This window comes from Netta rufina (genome assembly GCF_964035555.1).
Source record: "Netta rufina genome assembly, chromosome: Z".
NCBI classification, from domain to species: domain Eukaryota; kingdom Metazoa; phylum Chordata; class Aves; order Anseriformes; family Anatidae; genus Netta; species Netta rufina.
In genome coordinates this window covers 31,217,100-31,244,067 of record NC_140126.1, presented here as the reverse complement: position 1 = coordinate 31,244,067, position 26,968 = coordinate 31,217,100, and the positions used below count along the sequence as shown (strand labels likewise).

The window sequence follows — 26,968 nt, the reverse complement described above, 5'->3', positions numbered from 1 at the left end:
ATCCATAAAACAGTAATATCTGATATGGTTAAAGAAAAGCCTGAAAAGTGAAATTGTTTTAGAAGAGCAGGTTAGACAATAAATTAGTTTTTCATATTTCTTAAGGAGAATGTATTCCCGAATATGTGGACAGAAAGAAATAGCTATTCCAGGAGCCAAGCTGCATTTTACTTTGTTAAAATCAGATTATGCTTATTCTTTTGTTTTATAGAAAGAAAGGTTGGAAAAAATTTCAATGGCTTAAAAACACTCTTCAGTTTGTGGAATGTTTTTCTCTTTCCTTATAAAAGCAACAGTTTTGTGTGCAGAAGTGATCTAGAAATCGTAAACCATTCAGTTGTTCAATTCAGAAACAGTAATGGAGAATGATTGCTCTGATGCTCTGAGGTTGACAGGGGAGTAAAACAAGTGCAAGTTGCTCACTCTCTAAAGACCCTAGATGTTGTGCTCATCGAGGTGAGTATCTGGGTGGAGCTAGCAATGTTAATCTCCAAAATAGTTAATGGTAGAGGAAGCTCTGTGAGGCCTTTCTTAGGTCTGTCCATCCATCCACATTAATGGGTACCCATCCAGCACTGACCGCTGCCTTGACACAGTGCATGACTGAATTCCAACAATTGACAGATTAGGTTTCAAAACATATTTTTCATCTATACGAACAAATGCCCTCATTTGCTAATATTCTCTCGGGCACAGGGAAACTCATTCTTAAATCAACCATGTGTTTTTCTTCAAATTTTAAGCAAAGAAGCTCTTGTCAATCTTATTTTTTTCAGGGCAAAGAACTTTGCTTTTGATTTCTGGAAACCTTACGCTTGTATTACATGCTATAGAAATCTAGGGTCATATTGTACCCACAGTCTTTGTAGAATATCCTGTTGGCAGTACTATGAGCTGAGTGAGTAGGATCAGGAGTAATGTGGCTTGCAGAAAGTTGCAGGAAAAAGATAGAGCTATTCTGAGCTGTGTTTGTTTTCTCTATAAAAATCTATGTAGCATTCGCTGGTACAGGTTTCCAGTTTTGGAAGTACTAGAAGAAGAAGTTAATAGTGATTCTTAACTTAAATGAAATCCAGTCTAGGTGGCCACATCCAAAGAGCTGTGAATACAAATATATCCAACTGGAAAGCCACACAAATGGTGTTTCACAGGCTCCATACTGGGGCCAGTTCTTTTCAATATTTTTATTAGTGATCTGGACAAGGGTAGCAAGTGCACCCTCAGTAAGTTTGCAGGCAACACCAAGTCAAGCACAAGTACTTGTACTGCTTGAGGGCAGGAGGGCTCTGCAAAGGTATCTGGATAAGTTGGACTAATGGGCTGAGGTCAAGTGTATGAAATTCAACAAGGCAAGTGCCAGGTCCCTGTACCTGGAGCACAGCAACCGCATGCAGCACTACAGGCTGAGGGCAGAGCAGCTGGAAAGGATCAGTGGAAAGGGACCAGGGGATGCTGGTTGATAGCCAGCTGAATATGAGCCAGCAGTGTCTCAGGTGGCCAAGAAGGCCAACAGCATGCTGGCTTGTATCAGAAATAGCATGGTCAGCAGGACTAGGGGAAATGATTGTCTCCTACACTCAGCTTTGATGGGGCCACTCCCTGAATACTGTGTTAAGTTTTGGGCCCACTCACTACAAGAAGGATATTGAGGTGCTGGAGTTTGTCCAAAGAAGGGCAACAAAGCTGGTGAAAGGCCTGGAGTCTTATGAGAGCAGCTGAGGAAGCTGGGGCTGTTTAGCCTGCAGAAAAGGGTGCTCAGGGGAGACCTCATCATACTCTACAATTACCTTGAAGATGGCTATAGCAAAATGGGAATCAGTCTCTTCTCCCAACCACCAATTGATAAGACAAGAGGAAATGCCCTTAAGTTGCACCAGAGGAGGTTTAGGTTAGATATTAAGAGAGATTTTTTCACTGAAAGGGTTGTGTGGCATTGGAACAGGCTCTCTCAGGAAATAGTTGAGTCACCATACCTGGAGATCTTCAGAAATCATGTAGATGTAGGATGTCATGCTTAGTGACATGATTTAATGGTGGACTTGGCAGTGCCAGGTTAAAGGTTGGACTAATTAGGGGAGGCTTACTAGGGAGGGTCAACTTGGGCATTTCCTAAATTATGCAGTATGCAACTAATCCTCCTTTTGGTGTTAATATGAAACAAACTCTGTTGTACTTCAGATTTGCCAGCTATTAAATATACTATGAATTCAACTGGGAACTTTGCTATTAACAGCAAAAAAATGACCTTAGAGGTCTTTTCCAAGCATTATGATTCTATGATTACAAATGTCGTGGTGTTGTTGTTGTTGTTATTTGATTGATTGATTGATTCATCCTTCTTTTCTTAGTCTCCATTAATTTCTTACAACTTTCTCAAGAAGAACTGAAAATGTTTCTATAAAATGCTTGAAGGTTAGGTTGTTCTTATTTCATGAAAAACTGTTTTATCCTATTAATAGCTTTCTATCTTGTTAGGATCTTTCCCTTCATATTGTATTAGTAACTGTTTTCATGAATGCCACAGAGAAATATAACAGTATTAGTAACCTTTCAAATTGTATTAGTGAAAATAAATACAAGTAAGAAACAATACTAATCTAGTGTGATGTAAAATTGCTAATAAAATACTGCAATGCAGTTAGCAACTCAGAAGCTATTTGACTATCTTCAAATGGGGGAGAAATGAGATGCCTCATTGCACTGTATGGGTGTTTAAAACTGCTTCAGATTATAAGCATATTCCAAGTACTCTTTTTTTGTTTTGAGCAACACATTATTAGCTTATAATTATTCATGTTAAAATGGTCATCTATCAATGAAGATTATTTTCTCTAGGGCCTTCAAAGTAATTCTTTTTTTTTTTTTTTTTAATTATTCCTTTTTGAAGTTTAATTTTTTTCTAATGTAGTATAATTTAAAAATACATATATATATTTTTTTGTGCAAAGAGACGAAATGATATGCTTCAAACTTCTGCCTTACTATCTATCCTCATAGTTCATTGTGTTGTGTGAGCAGTTTCTTAATCTTATCTCTGAAAATAGTATCTAATACCATTACCCATTTTTTACAGATTGGGCAGTTTTGAAATTGAGTGGTTAAGTGACTTAATCAATACAGTGCCTCTGTGGGAGTGGCAGGCACAGGATCAGAGTTGAGTTGTTCTTTCTTCCCAAGTGTTTTGGCTGCAAAATTATCCATGTAAAATTGTAGATGACTTTAAAAAGTGTAATTGTATCAGAATTTCATGATGAAGACATTAGGTCTTCCTACAGAGAGGAAATACTGCTGCATGTATACCCTGTAGAAAGTGTATGGCACACATTTCTACCCCAATTAATTAGGAAAGATGTACTGATTTCTGTCTCTCTGCTTGTATCATTTTATATGAGTTCTTTCTTTCTTTCTTTCTTTCTTTCTTTCTTTCTTCTTTCTTTCTTTCTATTCTTCCTTTCTTCCTTTCTTCCTTTCTTCCTTTCTTCCTTTCTTCCTTTCTTCCTTTCCTTCCTTTCTCCTTTCTCCTTTCTTCCTTTCTTCTTTCTTCCTTTCTTCCTTTCTTCCTTTCTTCCTTTCTTCCTTTCTTCCTTTCTTCCTTTCTTCTCCTTTCTTCCTTTCTTCCTTTCTTCCTTTCTTCCTTTCTTCCTTTCTTCCTTTCTTCCTTTCCTTCCTTTCCTTCCTTCCTTCCTTCCTTCCTTCCTTCCTTCCTTCCTTCCTTTCCTTCCTTCCTTCCTTCCTTCTTCTTTCCTTCTTCCTTCTTTCTTTCTTTCTTTCTTTCTTTCTTTCTTTCTTTCTTTCTTTCTTTCTTTCTTTCTTTCTTTCTTTCTTTCTTTCTTTCTTCTTTCTTTCTTTCTTTCTTTCTTTCTTTCTTTCTTTCTTTCTTTCTTTCTTTCTTTCTTTCTTTCTTTCTTTCTTTCTTTCTTTCTTTCTTTCTTTCTTTCTTTCTTTCTTTCTTTCTTTCTTTCTTTCTTTCTTTCTTTCTTTCTCTTTTATATGTGTTTTCCTGAGAAGGAATTTTTTCTCTCCAAAATTAACTTTAGGATCTAATACACTGATTTATGTAGACTCCAAACCAGCACAGTTTTTCGCCAGTTAAACATTCCGAAGCACAGATTTTTTAATGCTAACAGGTTTAAATGATTAGTGAAATTTACCCAAGGTCTGACACATAGTGATTGCCTCATAACTTTGTAGGTGCAATTATCTGCCAACAATGAAATATGAATGTATTTGGCAGCCCACAACATCTGTAGTTATTTTTCCAAATCCTGTCAAATGTGCCAGCAATTCAATAAGAACACAAGTTTGTGGTCCCAAATATAAAAAAACAGTCATAATATCCAGCTTGAAGTATATTTTTTTATTGCCCACATCCAAGCTTTGGTTATCTTTTCACTTAGGTGTTGTGGTGGTCTATAAAGCACAAAAAATTCCCTATGATGCCAAGCTTACTAGGGGAGGGTCAACTTGGGCATTTCCTAAATGATGCCAGTATGCAACTAATCCTCCTTTTGGTGTTAATATAAAACAAACTCTGTTGTACTTCAGATTTGCCAGCTATTAAATACACTATGAATTGCTTGGGAACTTTGCTGTTAACAGCAAAAAAAATAAAAAATAAAAAATGCTGTGGTGTTTTTAAAAACAATACTTAACTGATGAAAGAAGAGGGTTTTGTTTGTTGTTGTTGTTTTTTTTTTTTCCTTGGGATTTCTACAGGAGTAAAGAACGGAGGTCACACATATTCTAAGTGCTGTTTAAGAGCATATAAGTGTCATAAAAAACTATAAAAAAAAAAATCAACTTAAATTTGTAGTATGGTACAATCCTGTACTGAGATACAGTATAGACCTATATAGACAAACTTTATCTTCTTCAATTTATAGCCAAGAAATGGTAAGAAAAATTGTCATGACAAAGAAGATGCTCCATAGAAAAAATGTCAGACTACGTGCAAGACTTAGCTGTTGTCTGCTGCTTCTTATATTTTTTCTCAGGAGTCACATACAGCAACAAAAGAATGGGTCTCTGTCTCTCATCAATCTCCTGTTCATTAACTTTGCATGATTTTTTTTTATGCCATGACATTTCAAAATCAACTGCTATATGTCTTTAAATTATTCTCCCAATAACAATGTTATTTACTTTCAATAAAATATTTGTTCAAAATTAGATATCGGGTATTTGCAATATACAATTGAAAAACAAACAGTTTAGAAATAAAAGGTTGCATTTATCACATTTCTTTTCTTAAAGTTGAGAGATAAGCTGCAAGCAGTGCACTTTACTTTCCCAATAATTACTTTCATTTCGCTGAAATCAGCTTTTGACAAATGACTAGACATTTTAAATTTTTAAACAATAAATAAAACAATTTATTCTGTCAATTAAGTATGTAGAGCTCTTGCCCTTGTTACTAAAAGTTATAGACCTCATGAATTACAACACTACACAAAAATTAAATTTTAAATCTATGTATATATGTTTATGTTTCAAAACCCTATCACTAATACTAAACTAATACATTTGTGCAGAGTGCATGCTCATGTAGAGTCCTACTGATTTTAATGAAGCAGTAAGAAACTGCACTTACGCATCAATCTGCTGGATTCTCATTAAAAAGTTTTCACCAACATGGAACCAAATCATCCTCACTTTTGCGCTCCTCTGATTGATGGCAGTGGACTTGGATTGTGTGGGCTCAATAAAACACATGTGTGGCAGATGCTTTAGGATAGGGATCTGGACAGGCATCTGCTTTAGGATAGGCATTTAGGATAGTTCCATCAGGTAGATGGAACTTCCATGCACATAAAGTTAGTAGAGTTGACTCCACCATCTGTTTAGGTGCACAGCAGTCCCTTGTATCATGGATTGATGTGAGACATTTCTTAGAGACATTTTGCACAGCAGGAAAACAAGGAAAGGACATCAAGAGCAAGAATCTGTTACCCTGCCAACTGTATGGAATGCGAATAAAACTTCAGTAAGATATTTAGCTTCACAGCATTGTAGGAGCCTTGTCACAAAATAAAATAAGGCTATTAATATAATTATTTGTTAGACCAGCTATTAAAATTCAGAATTAACTAAGTTGTAAAAGTAAGTCTCTCCAAAGTATTGCATCATTTTTAACTTTCTCTGTCTTTTGTGGTAACTTGCAAAACTCCAGAGGAGGAATCATGCCTCTTCTTTATACGTGCTCCTCCTTCTCCCTTGCTGTGATCCTTTTCATGATAGCTTACTGCTTCCTATCTTGTGGAAACTCTGCAAAACAGCCAGACAGATTGATTTATCCATTACTGCTATTGGTTGTTTCTATTAATATGTGAATAATATTTACTTGTTGTATAATTAAATCACCCAAACTAATGAATATCCTTGGTCTGGGGGAAACCCACAGAAGTCAGGAATAACATATATTAATATTATCCATACTAGTTTATGCATAGGTGTAGCAGGCCACATGATTTAATAGTATTCAATGTTTCTTTCTTTATGGATTGCATTCTTCAGGAAGAATATCTCAAACAGAGCAGCAGGATATTTCTGAATGCTTCATCGTCAATTATAAATTATTATCATTGTAATCTGTGCCACAAAAAAAGAGTGGAGAGTCCTGGTGACTGGGGACTCCTTGCTGAGGGGCACTGAGTCTCCTATGTGCCGCCCAAATAACCTAGCCAGAGAAGTGTGCTGTATTCCTGGGGCACATGTCAGAGACATTTGGAAGGCTCTGCCACAACTCATTAAACCAGAGGACTACTATCCTCTCGTAGTCATTCAGGTTGGATCCTGGGAAGCTGCTATTAGAAAAACAAAGAATATTAAAAAGGACTTTGCATCCTTTGCAAAACCTTTGGGGAGGTTGTTGAGGGGATTGGGGTTGCAGGTAGTGTTCTCCTCTGTCCTCCCACTTGGTGACTGGGATGCAGATAGAAGGAGCAGAACAGGACAGGTAAATGACTGGCTGAGGGGGTGGTGTCTGGCCCAGGGATTTGGGTATTTTGATCTTGGGCCATCCATTGAGAGGCCGGTTATGTGGGCTACGGACAGACACCAACTGAGCAAGTGGGGCGCAAGTGTGTTGGGGAGCAAGCTCTCTGGGCTGATTACCAGGGCTTTAACCTAGGTTTGTTGGGGGAAGGGTGGGGAGCTAAAGGTGACAGAGAAGGGCTGGGGGAAGTCGTCACTACTGTTACTGTTGAAGACAGGGAAAAACTTCTGAGCTCTCCCATAGGATTGTCTGAGGGCTCCTCAGAGAAGGTACCGTTCCCAATCCCCCATCCAGTATCTTCTTCTTGCATCCCCACAGGGGTAACTGCACCTGCTACTTCCCTAAAGTGCCAGTACACCAATGCACGCAGCATGGGAAATAAACAGGATGAGCTCGAGATCTGTGTTTGGTCATGGGGCCACGATCTTTTTGCGATCACTGAGGTGTGATGGGACAGCTTGCATGACTGGAACGCAGTCATGGAGGGCTATGTCCTCTTTAGGAAAGACAGGCTGGGGAAGCAAGGGGGTGGGGTTGCCCTTTATGTGAAGGAACAATTAGAGTGTACCCAGCTCCAGCTGGGGGAGGGTGAAGGACAAGTGTAGAGCTAGTGGGTAAGAATTAAGGGGTGGGCTGGTATGGGAGACATGGTGGTGGGGGGTCTACTACAGGTCTCCAGATCAGGAGGAGGAAGCCGATGAGGCCTTCTACGAGCAGCTGCTCATGATCATGAGCGCTGGTCCTCATGGGGGGACTTCAATTACCCAGACATCTGCTGGGTAAGCAACTTGGCCAGGCACAAGCAGTCCAAGTGGTTCCTACAATGTGTTGAGGACAATTTTCTGACACAGGTGGTGGAGGAGCTGACGAGGTGGGGGGGGTGCTCCTGGACCTCGTTCTTACCAACAGGGATGGCCTTGTTAGGGATGTGAAGGTTGGGGGCAGCTTGGGATGCAGCAACCATGAGATGGTGGAGTTCAAGAGGGAACTAGGCAAAGGAAGTAAGGCTAAAAGCAGGATTGCTATCCTTGACTTCCAAAGAGCCAACTTCGACCTCTTCTGGGACCTGCTTAGGAGTATCTCATGGGATAGGTTGCTAGAAGACAAGGGTGCTTGTTAGAGCTGGGCTACATTTAAGCAGCACTTCTTCCATGCTCAGGACTGGTGCATCCCGAAGAAAAGGAAATTGGGGAAGGGGGGCAGGAAACCCGCGTGTATGAGCAAGGAGCTCATCAATAAGATCAAAAGGAAGAGGAAGGTCTATGAAATGTGGAAAAAGAGCCTGTCCTCTTGGAAGGAGTATAGATGTGTTGTCAGGGCCTGCAGGGAAGTGACGAGGAAGGCTAAAGCCCACTTAGAGATGAGGCTTGCAAAAGAGATAAAGGATAATAAGAAGGGTTTTTTCAAGTATGTAACAGCAAGAGGAAGACTAGGGATAATGTGGGTCCCTTGCTGAATGAGGGGGGTGTCCTGGTCACAGGAGATGCTGAGAAGGCAGAGATACTGAATGCTTTCTTTGCTTCAGTCTTTGCTTCAAGGACACTCCCCCTGGACTCCTCACCCCTGGCAATAGGACAAAGGGTCTGGGAAATGGAGGGCTCCCCCCTGGTGGATGTGTGAGTGGTTCAGGAGCATCTGAGTGGGCTCAACATACACAAATCCATGGGTCCTGATGGGATGCATCCTTGTGTGCTAAGGGAGCTGGCAGATGTGATCGCTGAACCACTCTCTATCTTTGAAAGGTCCTGGAGAATGGGTGAGGTGTCTGAAGACTGGAAGATAGCCAATGTCACTCCAGTCTTCAAGAAGGGGAGGAAGGAGGATTTGGGAAACTACAGATCAGTCAGTCTCACCTTTGTCCCAGGAAAGGTATTGGAGCAGCTTGTTCTGGATGCCATCTCCAAGCAATTTGAAGAGAAGCAGGTTATGAGGAGCAGTCAATATGGATTCACCAAGGGGAAGTTGTGCTTGACCAACCTCGTTGCCTTCTATGATGGCATCACCAGCTGGGAAGATTAGGGGAGAGCAGTGGATGTCATCTACCTTGACTTTAGCAAAGCTATTGATACTGTCTCCCATGACATTATACTAGCAAAGCTGAGAAAATGTGGGATAGATGAGTGAATGGCAAGGTGGGTTGAGAACTGGCTGACTGGCCAAGCTCAGAGGGTGTTAATCGGCAGAGCAGAGTCTGGCTGGAGGCCTGTGACTAGTGGCGTTCCCCAGGGGTCTGTGCTGGGCCTGGTCTTGTTCAACATCTTCATCGACAACCTTGATGAGGGAATACTGTCTACCCTCAACAAGTACGCCGATGACACAAAGCTGGGAGGAGTGGCTGACACGCCAGAAGGCTGTGCTGCCATTCAGTGAGACCTGGACTAGCTGGAGAGATGGGCAGGAAGAAACCAAATGAAATTTAATAAGAGCAAGTGCAGAGTCCTGCACCTGGGAAGGAACAACGCGAAGTATCAGTACGCTCTGGGGGATGACCTGCTGGAGAGGAGCTCTGAGGAGAAGGATCTGGGGGTCCTGGTGGATGACAGGTTGACCATGAGCCAGCACTGTGCCATTGTGGCCAAGAGGGTTAATGGGATCCTGGCATGCATTAAAAGGAGCATGGCCAGCAGGTCAAGGGAGGTGATCCTCCCCCTCTACTCTGCCCTGGTCAGGCCTCACCTGGAGTACTGTGTCCAGTTCTGGGCTCCCCGATAGACGAAAGACAGGAATCACCTGGAAAGAGTCCAGCGGAGGGCCACAAAGATGATACGGGGCCTGGAGCATCTTCCTTATGAGGAAAGGCTGAGAGACCTGGATCCGTTCAGCCTGGAGAAAAGAAGACTGAGAGGGGATCTCCTCAGTGTATATAAATATCTGAGGGGTGGGGGACAGAAGGATGTAGCCAGCCTCTTCTCAGTGGTTGGTGGGGATAGGACAAGGGGCAATGGCTGCAGGTTAGAGCACAGGAAGTTCCACACTGACATGCGAAAGAACTTCTTGATGGTGAGGGTGACGGAGCACTGGAACAGGCTGCCCAGGGAGGTTGTGGAGTCTCCTTCTCTGGAGATATTCAAGGCCCGTCTGGATGCCTACCTGGGCAGCCTGCTCTGAGGAACCTGCTTTGCCAGGGGGGTTGGACCCAATGATCTTTCGAGGTCCCTTCCAACCCCTACAGTTCTGTGATTCTGTGATAAAACCTTTAATTTATTTTAGTGTATGGTATTTTGTTTTTAAGCCTTAATAGCATTAATTTAAGATTTAAGGAATCAGTTGTTTAAATCGTTTAAAACAATTCTATTGCAATCCAATCCATTTCATCCACTGCTATTATAAAATATCCTCAAAGGCCACTGTATTTTTGGTATACATGCAAGAAGTGTTATGAGAGGAGCTCCATGGAAGGGATGTATAAAGATATCTGAGAACTGCTATTATCTGCAGGTTGTTAGTGTGGAAGAACGCCATGGCACCTTTCAAGCTGCTACAGGAAACCATGTTTTAGAGGTTGGCTAAGGGCTTTAGTGTGCAAGCTGTCCTCTGAATACATGGTTTCCTATCCCCTTGAATGTGGGGAGCCTGCATGTGATGATTCTGCTGTTTCTCTATTCAAGGTTTTTGGTTTCTTTACTTTTCCTTCTGTCTGTCTTTCTTGGAGGAGTTTCTGAGAAAAGGCTTAGTCAGGAAAAATTTCTGTTTCCATCTCTAAACCATAGTGTCGTACACATAGTGCCCTGTTACATTAACTTTTTAGTGACACATTACAAAAGTAGAATTAACGCTGGGTGGCTTCTGGAAAGCCTAGCAGTACTCTTTCAAAAGCACTTTTCTGGCAAAAGTTTAGCTCTGCTACACCCTTGAATTTTTATACCTACTTTCTAACAGGGTTGAACAATGGCTACAATGTTTAGCTGCTGCAGAATTTCTCCAGATCTCTGCAACCCTCCAGACCCCACCCCTGTCAAATTAAGGAGTAACAGATGTCCAATCACAGCTAATGCCAATCCATGCTGCTACCTACAAGCACACCAGCTACTGGACTTTTATCCTCTCTCTTCTTTAAAATGCTGCCGCTGGGGAGTGGAGGCACAGCATAAAAGCCTTGAATTCTTAGATGAATCCACAATACTTTCATCTTCCTGTTCTGTTCTGGGTCATTCCTGATCCTGTCATGCTCTTAGTGTTTCATATGTGTTAATTAAATGCTATTGGGGGAAAAAAAAAAAAAAGAAAAAAAAAAAGAAAAAAAGATATTGTTAATAATTCAGATATACATCCTTGCAAGTCTCATACATATGTTGGTTGCATTTGTGAAGGTCCATGTATTCATTCATGCACACTCTGTTCCTACACTCTGTGTGTGTAGGAACATACACTTGTCACACACTGGAATCTTCTCTCCACAGGGTTACACTGGTTTGGTATTGGATTGTAGTGATCTGAGGTAGTGATCTGGATTAACCGAGTAAAGTGAAAAAATGAATCTTTGAAATAAGGACTAAAGTCTACTTGAGATTTTCAAGAGCCTCCATCACTTATGTTGCATTTACATTGACAGCAGCAATTTACTGTCATTGTATCATGTTATTGTTTAGGGAATGTGGTATCAGGCTTACAGAGTGATTTGCCTAAAACCATATAGGAATATGGAATAGAATACGTGTTTCTTCAGTCCCAAATGAGCATCTTGCAGTTTGCGGAGTTATCCTCATCACTGAGAAGTATGCATGGGATTTTCCATGATGGGCTGGGAAAGTATTGATACCAGTTTACAACCTGGCATCAACATCTGTTTTGCAGAAAAAGCAGCCAAGTAAGGCCAGGCTGAAGTCTGGGCCATGCTATTTGTCTTCAGAGTTTCTCATGCCAATCCATATTGCTTAGTAAAAATACAAAACTCTTGGATACAAGACTTCTTGGATTTAGTTATCTGAGGAACAAGTAGATTTTTTCATGTTTCTGTACAGTTTGGATGAATTTTTGGAGGGTATGTATAAAAGATAGAAAGCTTACTAGTTTCTCAGTGCCCTTCAACACTTTACACTGTCAATACCCTCTTTAACTCTGGGAAAAGAAACGTGAAACCTCTAGACTTCTTTTTCCCCCATCGCATAATTTATAATGGCTAAATAGATCATTTTTGAATGTGTGTAATAAAATTCACTCTTAGCTAGAAACGTTGTATTTCAGGTTCAAGCTGAATCCAATTTTTACAGGCAACCTGTTGACCTCTAAGGAAGAAAAAAAAAATAAAAATGTAGAGGTCTAATGGAAATGCTGATGAGGATGAGCTTTAATAAAAAAACTCTACCAAATGACACAATTTCATCTAGTATGTGTACATATGCTGTAAGGATATTACTCACACTATACATACTGTACAGCAAATACTTGTCACACTGGTGGAGAAATTCAAAACGTGGAGAAATCCTTTTATGGTAACATAAAAATCCTTTTTTGTAAGGCCTTCTTTCTTTTTGCAGTACAATTACTTACAGAGTTCATTAATTAATGAACATATTAGAGAAAGAACACCATTACTGACCGGTGGAGACCTGATATATTATTGAATCAATAAACTATTGAACATGAAACAGGACCTTTCTGGAGAATTTTTTCCTCATATCCCACAAACACATATATTATTCTTGCACGGTCAGCACTCTGGTACCCTTATATTTCATATTGCTAATTCTTTTAATCACGCATACATACAGCAGTGTTTTATAACCTAGCTAATGAGTAATTGGACAAGTGACATTGGGACTGAGGCCCTGAAGTGTCAGGCATAATAGAGCAGGATATTTTTTCCCTTGCAAGGTTTTTGAGAGTAAAAGGTAGTAAAAGAACTATTAAGACAGGGAAAAAAAAGGACACCTGTATGAGAAATTTATTGGAGAAATACAAGTTCTAATTGGATTGGTGAAGTACAAATGGCTTTAAATGCTGTGTGATGCAGATAGATAAGAGAGAAAACAAAATAAATTCGGATGTTTTCTATTGTCAGTAACCAAGGAATCTAGCTTGGGCAAATTAATATTGAATGTAATTTTCTTTAAGATGATATAGGTAAGGTAACTGTTTTTTGATTTTGATGGAGTGTGTATGGGGGTGTGTTAATTGTTTGGAAGATGCAAGAGAATTCACAATGCTTCAGTATGTCTGCGGCCATAGGAGCTAAGGACCCTTCCCCCACCTTAGCCCCTGTGTAATCATTGATTGCATCTAAATCTATAGAGATATCTTTTCCTGGCATCTCTGGTAGTTACAGTAGATTGTTAATCTGTGAATGATCAGAATAAGCCTCTATGTCTCAGAAATCTCCATGCAAATTACATCTAAATGTGTGCCGTAGATTTATTAGTAGCAGTTTGAAGTGCAGAGGTCTTCTTCTACACTATTTAAAAACGTAAATCTGTTACACATTAAAAAAGTCCCATTCAATTTGTATTTGCTTTTCTGTGACTATAGTTAGCCTCTCTCAAGTAAACCTGTGTAGGTTTTGAAATCTTTTTTGAAAGGGAGAGAAGATTTTAATGAGGTGTTTTATATAAACAAATTTTAGATCTCTGCATGTGACTGGCATCTTAGCTTCACTGCTTTGAAATAATTCCTTCTTTTGCAAAAGAGAGAATTACGTATATTTTGGGCACCATGGTATGAGAAGGACATAAAATATTAGAGAGCATCCAAAGGAGGGCTACAGAAATGGTAAAGGGTCTATAGGGCAAAAAGTATGAGAAGCAGCTGAGGTCCCTTGGTTTGTTCAGCCCAGGTTGAGGGGAGGCTTCATGGTGGCTTGCAGCTCCCTCACGAGGGGAGTGGAGGGGTAGGTGCTGAGCTCTGCTCTCTGGGGACAGCAACAGGACCCGAGGGAAAGGCATGGAGCTGGGATAGGGGAGGGTCAGGCTGGGTGTTAAGGAAAGGTTCTGCACCCAGAGGGTGGTTGGGCACTGGGACAGGCTCCCAAGGGCAGTGGTCATGGCACTGAGCCTGATGGAGTTCAAGAACTGTTTGGACAGTGCTCTCAGACACTTGGTCTGATTTTGGGGTTGTCCTGTGTGGAGCTAGGAGTTGGACTCAATGATCCTTGTGGGTCCCTTCCAACTTGGGATATTCTGTGGTTCTATGGTACATGATTGACAAATGCAGAATGCTAAGAAGTGAAGTGTTAGGCCCAGATATTGGCAAAAATTGAAGAAGAAAAGTAAAGTTACAAGATGTATTATGAGACAGACCTATTCTTCTACCATAATTTTACCCTGTTTTAGGAAAACATCAAATCCATCCATGACTCCTTTCTGATGTAATGGAGTTGCACATTATGAGAGCTCCTAAAGGAAAATTGTGAATAACCTTTGGATACCATGGTGGGAGAGGAAAAAGTATTCCTTTTTATATGTTTTCATTTCCTTGTTTTATGCTTCATTTTAATTAAGCTGATGTGCTGTTTTGGGAAGACATCACTAGTAACATTTTCCTTCAGGAAAGTGATTCAAAATCAGAAAATTTGTGGAACACCTAGAGAATCCTTGTCTTTGCACTTTTTTTTTTTTTTCTTTTTATCCTAGAGGAAATAGAGCAATTCTTTCAAACACTTTAGATAAGTATTCGTCTTCACGGAAAAACAGAATATGTTATTGAATAAGCTTTGCTCAGGGATACTGATATATGTTTTTGAAAGAAAATTAATCCCTACTTAAAAGAATGAACAATACTTTGAATGTTAGAAGTTATTACTGTATGTTAGTTAGAATTACTGTACAATACTCTCACAACAAATTTGTACAAGAGGGGAGAAAGATGTTAATATGTATTTTCTGTTTCTTTTTTCCAGGCCATCCGCTGTACACTGGTAAATTGCACATGTGAATGTTTTCAGCCAGGGAAGATTAACCTGAGAACCTGTGATCAGTGTAAACATGGCTGGGTGGCACATGGTAAGAAATGTCTGTTCTGCATTTGTCTTTTCTATTCTGTCCATCTTTCTCAGTCTCTATAAATACTAAGAGCTGGAGTGGCACAGACAGAAGTGATACCTGTTCATCTGTGCAGGTATGTAGGTGCACTCTGGGTCTGTGCAAATATGTGGTTTTTTATAATGATTTCTAGGATGGAAACATGAAGGTCGATTACTTGGGCAATAGACGCCACAGGAGTTCAACAACGTGTGTACGGTTCAAAAATATAGTCTAGCCTCCAGGAAGTAGCGTGGTTCTATCAGACCTTAGCAGAAAGGCAAAAGGTTTATCATATGGTTGCACAGCAGAGTTTATATTACAAATAAGCATCAGCCAATAAGTTGCTGAGACTAATGGAAATTCAGACATATCAATGTCAACCTTTCAGAACTTCAGAGTGAAAGAACATCAGAATGAAAGCAGTGTATCCTATTTGGCTCAGTAACAGTATGCACACATGATCAGTGTGTTGAACGTCTCTTCCCTGTGTTTAAGTAGGTGAAGAAAGAATAGAAGGATCAGAATCCCCAGGTTTTGTAAGGCATCAAACCATACTTGCAGGCCTTTCTTTTTGTGTATTTTTTTTGTGGGAAGAAAAAGTAAAATATTTTTTTAAATATTATTATAATATTTTAATATTATTAATATATAAAATATATTTTGTGCATTCACTTTCATTTTCCTTGACAATATGGATATATATGAGAGAGAAAGACAGAGCTGAATAAAAAATTACAGGGCAAAGGAGAATACCTAAGATGGGGATAAAAACAAACAAACAAACGAACAAACAAACAAACAAAAACAGAAAGACTATGCTTGCAGAAGAAATTAAAGATTTCTTCTCATGGTCTGGGCTATTGACATCTAAGCAAGCACAATCTTCATTCTCCCCTTCCAGCAGACAATCAGTGCATTATACTTTATGAATTTTATTATTTTATTTTATTTTATTTTATTTTATTTTATTTTATTTTATTTTATTTTATTTTATTTTATTTTATTTTATTTTATTTTATTTTATTTTATTTATTATTTGTGAGACACGGGTTGGAAGCTTAGTACCTCGAACATGGACTTGATCTCTACTTACTTAGTGCATGATTATAAATTTCTGCCTGACACTGCTGACTTATTACAAGTGTGAATGCTCAGCAAATTCAACAGAAAAGAATGCCAGAGAAGTTTTTAAAACATTCACATACCTGGAAAAAAAAAAAAAAATCAGGAATGTAAGTATGATTCAGTCCTGTGTCACTTGATAATACTTGATAATAGTACGTACATCCTGCCTAACAATAGCATAATGCCACCCATATGGTAGTTGGTTGCAAATGTATTATGTACTCAATTGTCTAGAGACAATCCTTGTTTTCACTCCTCTTAATTCCTGGAAAAATATCTTCAGCCACAATATAACCAGACTGACATTTCTTGGAAGGATTACTAAACCTCACAAAATTCTGAAGTTCAGGCATACTTCAGGTTTTGTGTAGAATCAGCATCTGAGGTTTTGCTTATCCACAGTAGGGAAGACTCATCTAGCTATTTTCCAGGGTGTCTTCCTGTTGAGTAATAGAAAGAAGGAGTGCACTTGGAATCTCACATATGGGTATCCCACTTCTTGTTTTTAACCAGTATACGTTAAAATAAATAATATAAATGCTTTTTATATTTTAAAATAAATAATATAAATGCTTTTTATTTTTAAATGCTGATAAATGCTTTTCTGTGAGGTTGTTGAGTTCAAAATCAGAATGTAAAAGTAATCTGAGATAACCACAGGGCTCTGTTTCACAAGTACAGAAACTAGAAAGGTGAATGTTATAATCATGGAGGCATCACCTTCTCCTGTACCTTGGAGGCACCACTTTCTCTTGTACCTGAGCACTTAACATTCCAAGTAGATAACTTAATACAGCTATATATTATTACTGATTTTTTGTTTTACTACTGCACTGAGCAAAGAATGCTCTGATTTATTTATTTTTTAGTACACTTTGTGTACATTCATCTAGAGTATTTACATTTTATGGCAGAGCAAGACTAGTCAGATGTATGTTTCATATGAGTTCTCAAAGCACAGACTTATAAATTACTTCCTGGAGACTGTGATGTGAATTTTTGATCTTAAATTTTTTTTCCAGAATTTTGACAGCTACATTCAGTAGACTGAACAATTCATTGCACTGTAGCACATGGTTTTTAAAATGACTGAATCAAGTTGCTGTTCAGAAGTGATTTTCTTTAAAGTGTTGGCATTGTACTTTCAGAAGTTGCTCCTTGAATGAAAGTATTATTTTCTGCTGCTTTAAATAAGGGTTCTTATTTAAGAACCTTCTGATTTTTATCAATGAATTTCAACTCAAATGCTTAGCATATGGAGTAGTGCTTTACTGAATGTAATCATCAAAGAATAGGTGTTTCCAACAGGAAGTAACATGCTTATTCGGTTCTAATAACCTAGGATCATAATTAACTCAGTTGATAAAAAATGGCCTAGAACTTAGTCTTCTCATGCATTACTTGACTAATCTGTGCAGGGTTAATGAATATTAACAATTGCCATTTAAAATGTTGAAATTTTTGGAGTGGGCAAGAAAAGGCATAAAGCCACAACAATATTATTACACTTAGCATCTACTGTCCTACTTCGTTGTTGTTGCTGCTATTCCTGCTTCCTTCATCTTTATTATGTTTTTCTTTGCTCAGATGAAATGAGCTGCACACATCTTGAAAGGAATAGTTGCCTGCAAGTTCAGTTTTTATCTGTTTGGAGGTGCCAAAGTAGGATGTCTGTATTTGAGAAGATTCATCAAAGTGTTTTTTTGTGTGTGTGTCAAATAAGTGATTCTGTTTGCAAAAGTTCAGCTTATCAAGTTTTGACCATGCACCCCTGTATGATAGTGGTAATCCTACCACTACCATTTTTAAGGCTGAAGCCCAAAACTGCATAGAGTATCATAACATTCTCTAGAACTGCTGTACATAATGGGGAATAGGTTATTATTAGTGTGAAACTATAGATATTTTGAGGGATTTGGATGAATAGACTGTGTTGAGGTGAAATACATCATAGCACTCTAAAACTACTATGACATTCATTCTGTTTCTTTTTGTTTCAGTATCTCAGACTTTGCAGAGACTTTAAAAAAAGGGGGGGGGAGGGGGGGAAGAAAAAGAATAATTTGATTAAACTTGTCTGAAATTACTAGTGTATTGTTTCAAAGAGAAAATTAAAAATGCTAGTTCTATATCATACCCTCAAACTGATCACTGATAAAATTCAAATCAGACATCAGACAGCAGCAATGTCTTTTAGATCTTTTTGATATATTATGCATTCTTGGACTATCTCAATTTCACACCATTCAATCTGTTCTACCAAAGAAGTATTCTGTGAATATTTTTGTTGTCCTCCTCCCTTCTTCTCCTGGTGGTCACTCTAGTGATCTTTGTCCCAGAGTTGTCTAGCAATCTTTGCTGTCTTTTCCTCTGCATCATGCCGATCAGCACAGTTCAATGAGGGCTACATATTCAAGTACTCCTTAGTACCTCTATGAGTACCTCAGAGTATGAACTGCATATGGTTCCATCTCCAGTCGGGTACTTAGCCAGGCCATTTTTTCAAATACGTTTGAGATTAAGTTTCTTGAAGTTTAGATAGAATATACATTAGGAGATTTAATCACACAGGGCAAATCCATTACTCCTTTCCATCTTAAAGCCTCATACCCAATGAATGCTTATGGTCAGAGACTCACCATGTGAGTTACTTTTGTCTTGTGAAGGAAGTTTTCTGCTTCCACTATTTTTATAATGCATGCATTAGCGTGCTGTAAATGAGAATAACAACAAAAACAATGACCACCTAAAAGTGGAGAATACTCTGTCATGAAACCCAAATGTATGATGTGACTGTGAGTTCTTTCCAAATGACTGAGTGGTGATTTCTACATGGTAATTGGTGAAGTTGTCGGGTAAAAGAAAGGTGAAATACAAGAAAAGAAAAGGAAGAAAAGGAGCAAATAAATAGAGAGAAAGAAGAATCCTGTGGATATATTAGAAATTCCATTCCTCCCTTACCCTGAAGTTGCTGAATGGGCTCAATCTAGGAAGAAAGCTTAGATTTTAAATGTGAGCTACACGGCAGTAGAAGAGGAGAGCTATGTTGAAATAAGAATGAGCATGGTTTCTACATTTCTCACAGTCTAAAACTGTCAAGTGATAGAAATCCAGGTTTGGGCCATCTCTAACAAAACAAAACAAACAAAATCAAAACATGTTACAGATCTTAGAGTCTCTCTAAAAGCTGGCAGAACTGCCATGTTATTCTGTACTTTAAAAGTGGGATAACAGAAAATAAACACTAAAAAGGGAAAGTGGAAATATAATCCTATTGTTATAATTTAGTGGTAAAATAAAGGGTTATTTTTGTGTTGTTTCATAATATTTAAAAAAGAGTCAAAACTTCCGCATAACAAGAATACTTTTTAGTTTGTTTTCAGCTAAGTTAATTCTTTAAAATGCTTTAAAAAGACTTGAGGACATTATAGCTTTATTTTTTTTTAGTTACATAGAGATTTTTGGCAAAGAAATTATCTCAATTCATTGATAGCAAAGGCCAACTCTTCATAACTTCATAAGTAAAACTATTTTAGATCGTCTGTCTTTTCCTGTATTTTACCAACAAAAACCTTTTAAACCATGTTATAACTTCCTTTTGTCCCTGAAGGATGAGACATATTTTTCATTACTCAGTTACTTCCAGGAAATTTACCTGATTCATTACTGGTAAACTCTTTTTGTAAATCCATCCTTCTGCTTGTGTCTTTCCTTTTCCTCCCTTTCATCAGCAATTCCCAAAGTGGTCCGTAAAGCACAGAGAAGTTCCAATCTACTATCCTGTGGGTAGTCTGACCCAGTATCTGGTTTTAAAGCCTGCCATATTGGTAGGAATGATGTGATGCAGGGTTTGCCATGGGTTAGTCCGAGATCATCTTTAATGCAAATTGAGCTGAGGTAAAAGCAAAAGAAAATAGCCAAGCACTAGGGCATCCAAGACAAGTAATATTGTTTCAAAGGTCTGTCATGGAATCACAGAATCATGGAACAGCTTGGGTCGGAAAAGACCTTCAAGGTCATTTTGTTCCAACCCCACTGCCATGGGCAGGGATGCCACCCACTAGATCAGGTTCTCCAGGGCCTTATCCAACCTGGTGTTGAATGCCTTCAGGGATGGAGCATCCACAGCTTTTCTGGGCAAAAGAGATACAACTGACAGATACAGGTGACATAAAGGAAATAATTGCCCCAAGATCAAATAAAAATACTTTCTTTTTTATCTTTGTATTCAGTTGATACTTACTTAACGGCATGGTCAAGTGTTTAGTCCTCATAGAAATTTACCATTCACAGGTGCTGAGGAAGGCTTTTCCCATGGGAAAAACACAGTCTCTGAAACTTGTATGTTCACACACACTTTGGATCCATTCAGATTTATTATTTTTTTTCTTCTTCCTTGCCACTCTCAGGATATCATAATGTTTGACTCAATCAGGAAGAGGTTATGTCTTCCTCTCATGACTCTACTGGCTCACAGGTTTGAAAATGTTAATATCCCTTGGATGTGGTCACACGAGATTACCCCAACCAGACATTAAACAGTCAGCTGAGGACTGCTCCAAAGCCTAGTAAGCCTTGAACAGACTATGACCCATTCTGAAGCGTAGCACCCTTTTCTTCTGAATTGGTCTATATTCACACCCCAAAGTGAAGCCCTTTCTCATTCTATTTTATTGTATGAAAATCTTAAATGTCTAATAACACTCTACTCTCATGGAACAGGGGTTAAAACTATCAGATGCTCATTGGCAACTCTTGTTTGCAACCAGACAGTCAGACTGCTTTGTGTTAGCAACAGATTTGGAGGTGAATTATCTCAGCCCCATTTTGGAAGAACACCATGAAATTGTTTACAGTGTCTACGTATCTCCATACAAGATTTATATACATCTAGAAAGACTTGTACAAAACTTCTGTCTGTATGAATGGTGGGCATCATATCGTCTTGTTCTGTGTAACTTCATTTACCACCTTGCTGCAGGTATACTTTACAGGAAAGTGGCTACAAAAATAAGCAATTCTCTGTAATGGTTAAAAAGGAATTGTCAGCATTTCTGCTTTGCTCTCTCTTTTTTTGGGTGAGTTTTAACATGTTTTTTGTTGTTGTTGTTGTTGTTGTTGTTGTTGATGATGTTTCTAGACATTTCACGTATGTGTTAAGTTGCTCAGATAGACACAAAGTTTGGGGCAAGAATAACTTATTTCTAGAACAGTGTTTTAGGAAAAAATCAGAAATCTGTGCATCATAGATACAACTTTTCTCTGCCCATGTCAATTATTTTCCTGATAATATAAACTGAAAACATAATATTCATTATCCATCTCCATTGTTGCCTTACATTTTGCAGTCCTGCTCAAGTTGCTTCCCTGAACATCAATTTCCCAGTCTCTGAAATATACATAAGACCACTTTTCTAGTTATAATCTACCTAGACTAGCTATACAATGCCCAGAAAAGTTTAGACTGAGAATGTAACAAAAAGAGCAAGATATTCTTATTTGCTGCCCATCATTATTGAAATGATTTACTTTTTACAGAGTAGGTTTCGTCTCCTTTAGTACACCCAATAACATAGACTAAAATGTTAGGAGTTAACTCGGATAACTTGCCCTCTCCCTAAGGAGAGAATCGAGTAAGGAAAAAAATAGACTTGCTATACACAAAATAGAGCAAAGGCAAGAGAAACAATGATTTTTATTAGCACTTGGAATCCCTCTTTCCAGATATAGTAGAGGCCACTTTTTGAAAAGGTAGTCAGTAAAACCCTTATCTTGCCCCTTAAGTGTTACGATAAGAAGTTCACTACATAGCATAACATCAGGAGCAAAAAAGTGTCTGGAACTAGATGGGTAATTCCCTTATGAGCAGGATAAATCCCATAAGGGTACAAATCACCAGCAGATTTCTGGGGCAGCAATGGTGACATTTCTTCTGTGATATGCATCCACAATTCTTCAGGACATTTAGGTCATAGTACCTGCATACTTGTCTCTTTTAACACTATACTGCTGCACATGAACTACTGTGATGTACTAACCACTTTATCATTTTATTACACTTTATTACATCATAAATTTTTATATCTTCTTAACGATCCTACAAGAAGCTTAATTGTTTATAGGAACGTCTTAATTAACTAGAGTTCAGTAGGTTAAGCAGAACACAAATTGAAAGAGCTCTAAACGAAACAAACCCTACTACTCCATTCTATATAGCTTCATAAGGTTAAAATGGGATTTGACTGGAAGAATAAAAAATTCATAGTGCTTTCAGATGTTACAAAGTAATGATGATACCACGGGCAATTTTACTTCAGCTTTCTGTTTTGCAAATGTGAAATTCAAATGAATTTCATTTATTTATTTATTTATTTATTACTTCCCAGGAAGAATTTTGTCTTTAGCTGTAGCCCCATTATGAGGAAACTTGTCTCAGGTTAATTTAACAATGTTACTTTACTATCCCATTTCCATCTGGATTTTAGAAATAGAAAACATAATGTAAGAATTTATAATATGAGTCTCAATGACTTCTCTAATTATATTCTAACAGTTTACAATCAAATTTTCTGAGAGATATTTAACAGGAGATTTGTGAAATGTTTGCAGCACATGAATTTTATGGCAGTCCTTTGCAAGTGTCTTATTTGGTTGAGGGGTGGTGGTAGGAAAGATTGATGTTATCAGTGGTAGCTGTATGAACCTGTCTTCCAAGAATCTGAACATCTTCAGCTGTCATCAACTTATGGACAGGAAGTTTTCCTCAGAAGACTGAGTGGGTTTAGCACACATGAGAAAGCATCTCATGGTCTTGAACCCATGTGCCACCACAGGTTTAAACATCACCATGCTCTTGCCTTTGTAAAATGATGCTTCAGTACTCCACTTTAACAGAATGGTGTTAACAGGTGGTCTGTGCCTGCTGCATTTTCATTACAATTTTCAAGGCTGCATAAAAGATAGAGCAAGTGTTCTAAAGAAGTGGTGGAATATCCCTCACTGTAAATAATGAACCTTCAAATTGACAAACTTAGGGCCCTAGATAACCTGATTTAAGGCCTTGCTTTCAGTAGAAGGCTGCACAAGGAAATCTCCAGAAATCCCTTCCAACCTATACTTTTCTGTGAACTTATGAATCACACAATGTAATTTGAGGTGCAGCTCGATTAAGATGGAAATCCTCCAAATTCTGCCCACGAATCCATAACTACCAACCAGGTTGCTATCTCATTGTATACAGTATGTCAGTCAGGTGGTGTTAGTCCCAGTAAAATATATGTTGGCTTCAATTTCACCATTTTTAAGGGGAGGTGTTAATGGTTTATAGGAAGGAGATATTAGATTTTGAAGACTAGGAGATGGGAAAGATTGAAGGTGAACGACTAGCCAGTGTAATAGAAGGAAGGGTACTGTCAATCCATGTGTCAAGTGGCAAGAGTGGGGCTGCCCAGCAAGGGGGTCTGAACTGTGAGCCAAGGACAATTCCAGCAAAGACCATGTCTGCACTCATGGACACAGTCCCCCAGGGTCTGATCCGGGAGGGCAGAACCATGAAAAGGGTATATCACCAGCCTCAGACATGGTGAAGGGAGCAAGTCACAGAATCACAGAATCATAGAATATCCCAAGTTGGAATGGACCCATAAGGATCATGGAGTCAACTCCTGCTGTACGTATAGCCAGGGTTGCCCCATCCCAGTTGCAGGACCTGGCAGTTGTTCTTGTTAAACTTCATGTGGTTGGTGATCGCCCAGCTCTCCCATCTGTCCAGATCTCTCTGTAAGGCCTTTCTACCCTCAACAGAGTCCACAATTCCTCCAAGATCAGTGTCATCGGCAAATTTGCTGTAAAAACCTTTTATTCCTACATCCAAACAGTTTATAAAAACATTGAAGAGGAGTGATGCAGACCCATTTACCACAACCCTTTGAGCCCTGCCCGTCAGCCAATTGCTTATCCATCGTATGATGTCTTTGTTTAGCTGTATGCTGGACATTTTGTCCAGTAGGATCCTATGGGAAACTGTGTCTAAAGCTTTACTGAAATCCAAAAAGATCACATCAGCTGGTTTCCCTTGATCAACTAGATGGGTGATCTTATCATAAAAGGAAATCAAAGTTGTTAAACAGAACCTACCCCTCGTGAACCACTGGGACTGCATTGTCTCCCAGGTGCACTTCAACAACTTCAGGGATGATCTCCATAATTTTACCAGACACCGATGTGAGACTGAGAGGCCTGTAATTGCCACGGTCTTCTTTCTTGCCCTTCTTGAAAATTAGTACAACATTTGCCAGCTTCCAGTCTACTGGGTTCTCTCCAGATTCCCAAGACCATCGAAAAATAATTGAAAGAGGTCCCGCGATGGCATCCGCCAGCTCTCTAAGCACCCTGGGATGAATCCTATCTGGACCCATGGACTTCTATGGATCCAGGCGGAGTGGCAAATCCCGCACACATTCAGGGTTGGTTGGGAGTTTATCATTTCCACCATCATGGTCCTCCAGCTCAGGGCACCCTGAGTCCCAAAGCCCATCATGAGCGTAGAAGAGAGGCAAAGAAGGCATTAAACATCACTGCTTTGCCTATGTCCTTGTCTGTGAGGTGACCTTTCCCATCACATAGCAGACCTATGTTTTCTTTGGTCCTCCTTTTTCTGTTCACATATTTAAAAAAACCCTTTTTATTGTCTCCCACAGACCTGGCCAGCTTCAACTCTAGTTGGGCTTTGGCCACACAAATTTTCTCACTACAAATGCGAACAGTGCACCTGTATAACTTCCACGTTGCTTGACCCTGCTTCCAGCAGGGTCCAGCATTTTATTTTTCTGCCTAAGCTCCAGAAGAAGATCCCTGGTCAGCCAGGCCAGCCTTCTGCCCCACCTGCTTGACTTCCAATGTTTTGGAATTGCCTGATCCTCTGCTTTTAGACTTTTTAAGTCAGTCCAAGGGTCGTTGCGGGGGCTTCAGACAGGAACAAAAAAGGTTATGTCACAGACAGGGCTGGAGACCATGCTGCAACATGGGTCTGAGGAACATCCAGAAGTCAGGCAGGCACACCTGTGGTGTAGATTAGGTAGACAGTGAAGAGCCTGAGTATAAGTAGTGGTTCTGGGTCAATGGACTGAGGTTGCAGGGTGATGTCTAGAAAGTCCAGTGAACCAGTCCAGTGAAGGCCCCTTGGTGCATATGCATTGGTCAGTAGTTGCTCTCTCTAGCAGGGTTTTATCAACAGATGATACCAACAAACACAAAAGCAATTATATGCTGGGACCTTCCCGTCATTCATCTATATCAGGTCAATCACCAGTCCTGAAATCCTCCTTTACACAAGCACAAATGCATATTCTGACAAGAAAGCACAGCAAGATCCAAGTCCTGCAGAGGAGAAGAGGATGTGTCTCATCTTCCTTATCATGGTCCCCAGGGTCAGTTGTCTCATTTATGAAGTATGACCATGCAGGTAGCTCAGATGTTTTTCTGAGAACATGGAATGGCATGGTCCTGTATTGCTCTTTCCTTTGAACACATTAGCTATCAACAAAGAAAACAGGGAAAAAGCTTTCTACTATATTTATTTGTTTAAGAGTCAATTCTGTGTTTCAAAAAAGGTTATGCAATGTAAAAGTTAGGATAAAGTGTTTGCTTGTTTGTTTGTTTGTTTTATGCAATCATATTTTCTACTATAGAAGATTTATTTATTTATTCATTTACAATTTCTTCTATGTTTATAAAAGAAAACACCTGTTTGGCTTGCAGGAATTGGCCAAGGAGGCTGTTTTCCTGACAGGCCAAAAGTGACCAGCACAGGGCCCCTTTAAAAAAAAAAAAAAAAAAGAAAAAAGAAAAAAAAACACTCTTTTTTTTTTTTTTTTTTTTTTCCCCCCTATTTCATGTGAGCATTGGCAGAAACTCTGACAAGCAGTTCTTCATATTTTATTATGCTCTTGTCTGGCAGAATCTCTGTCAGGCAAAAACCTTGTCAGCGGAAAACCTGTCGTAGGATCAGAGGAGACAAAAACAGGTGTCACAGATGCAGTCAAAACTGAAGGAAAAAAAAGATTAGGCTAAAGAGAGAAAGGCAGACAATTACATTAATGCCATTGCTTTTATCTTATAGATGTGTGTTATTATCTCGGGGTGCTGAGTGCGCAATTGCCTCAAAGAAAAGTAGACAGGAGACAAGGGGAAACTTGATAGTTATTAACTGAAGAGGCAGTGTGTCAAAGCTGGATGGGGTTCAAAGTTTTGCAAAGGGATAAAAAAAATTGCAGACAGCAAGCAATGTCTGTGAACAAACTGTGGTTCTGCTTTCGGCTACATAAACCTAGTAGCAATCTAAGTGTTTCAACTTGGAATCAGATCATAGATTTAAAAAAAAATAATAATAATAATGAAAGATTTCATTCAGACTTTTTAAATAACATTTATTTTGTGTACATGTAACTGAAGTACTGGGGATTTTTTTGATCTGTTACAAAAATGTTGTTAGAGCATGAAACGTGGTGAGGCATGAAGACATTTATCAATTCAGTTGCTGTGTTGTTTGGGTTTGAAACACCTATAATCAACACACGTTTAATTTTAAAATGCTATTAAGTGTCTTTTACTAAGTGTGAACATCTGTACATGCAAGCTGTAAATTAGGACATTACATATGTGTTGGTCTGTCAGAGATTAAATGCATTTGGCAAGTGGTTTCAATTATTAGCATTTAAATACAGTAAAAGACAGAAGGAAAAGTTATTTTTGCCTATGAATATGAATTACTTCCTCACCTTCCATGATCTTTTGAAACCTAGTGACTTAGTGAATTTTCCTCTTCAATATGGATAAAATTGTGAAAGGAATGAAGACAGGAACAAAATGAAAATCACCAAAGGATGCTTGTATT

General features: G+C 38.9%; 1 protein-coding gene across 1 annotated transcript in view; it reads left to right on the top strand.

Moving 5' to 3' along the window:
* BNC2 (basonuclin zinc finger protein 2) overlaps positions 1-26,968 on the top strand; it is a gene marked incomplete at its 3' end in the record, with an annotated part of 165,283 nt that overhangs the window by 29,577 nt on the left and 108,738 nt on the right. The window contains exon 2 of the mRNA XM_084305434.1: positions 14,826-14,928. Within this exon, the coding sequence (XP_084161560.1) occupies positions 14,826-14,928 (103 nt within the window). The remainder of the gene's footprint in view (positions 1-14,825; positions 14,929-26,968) is intronic.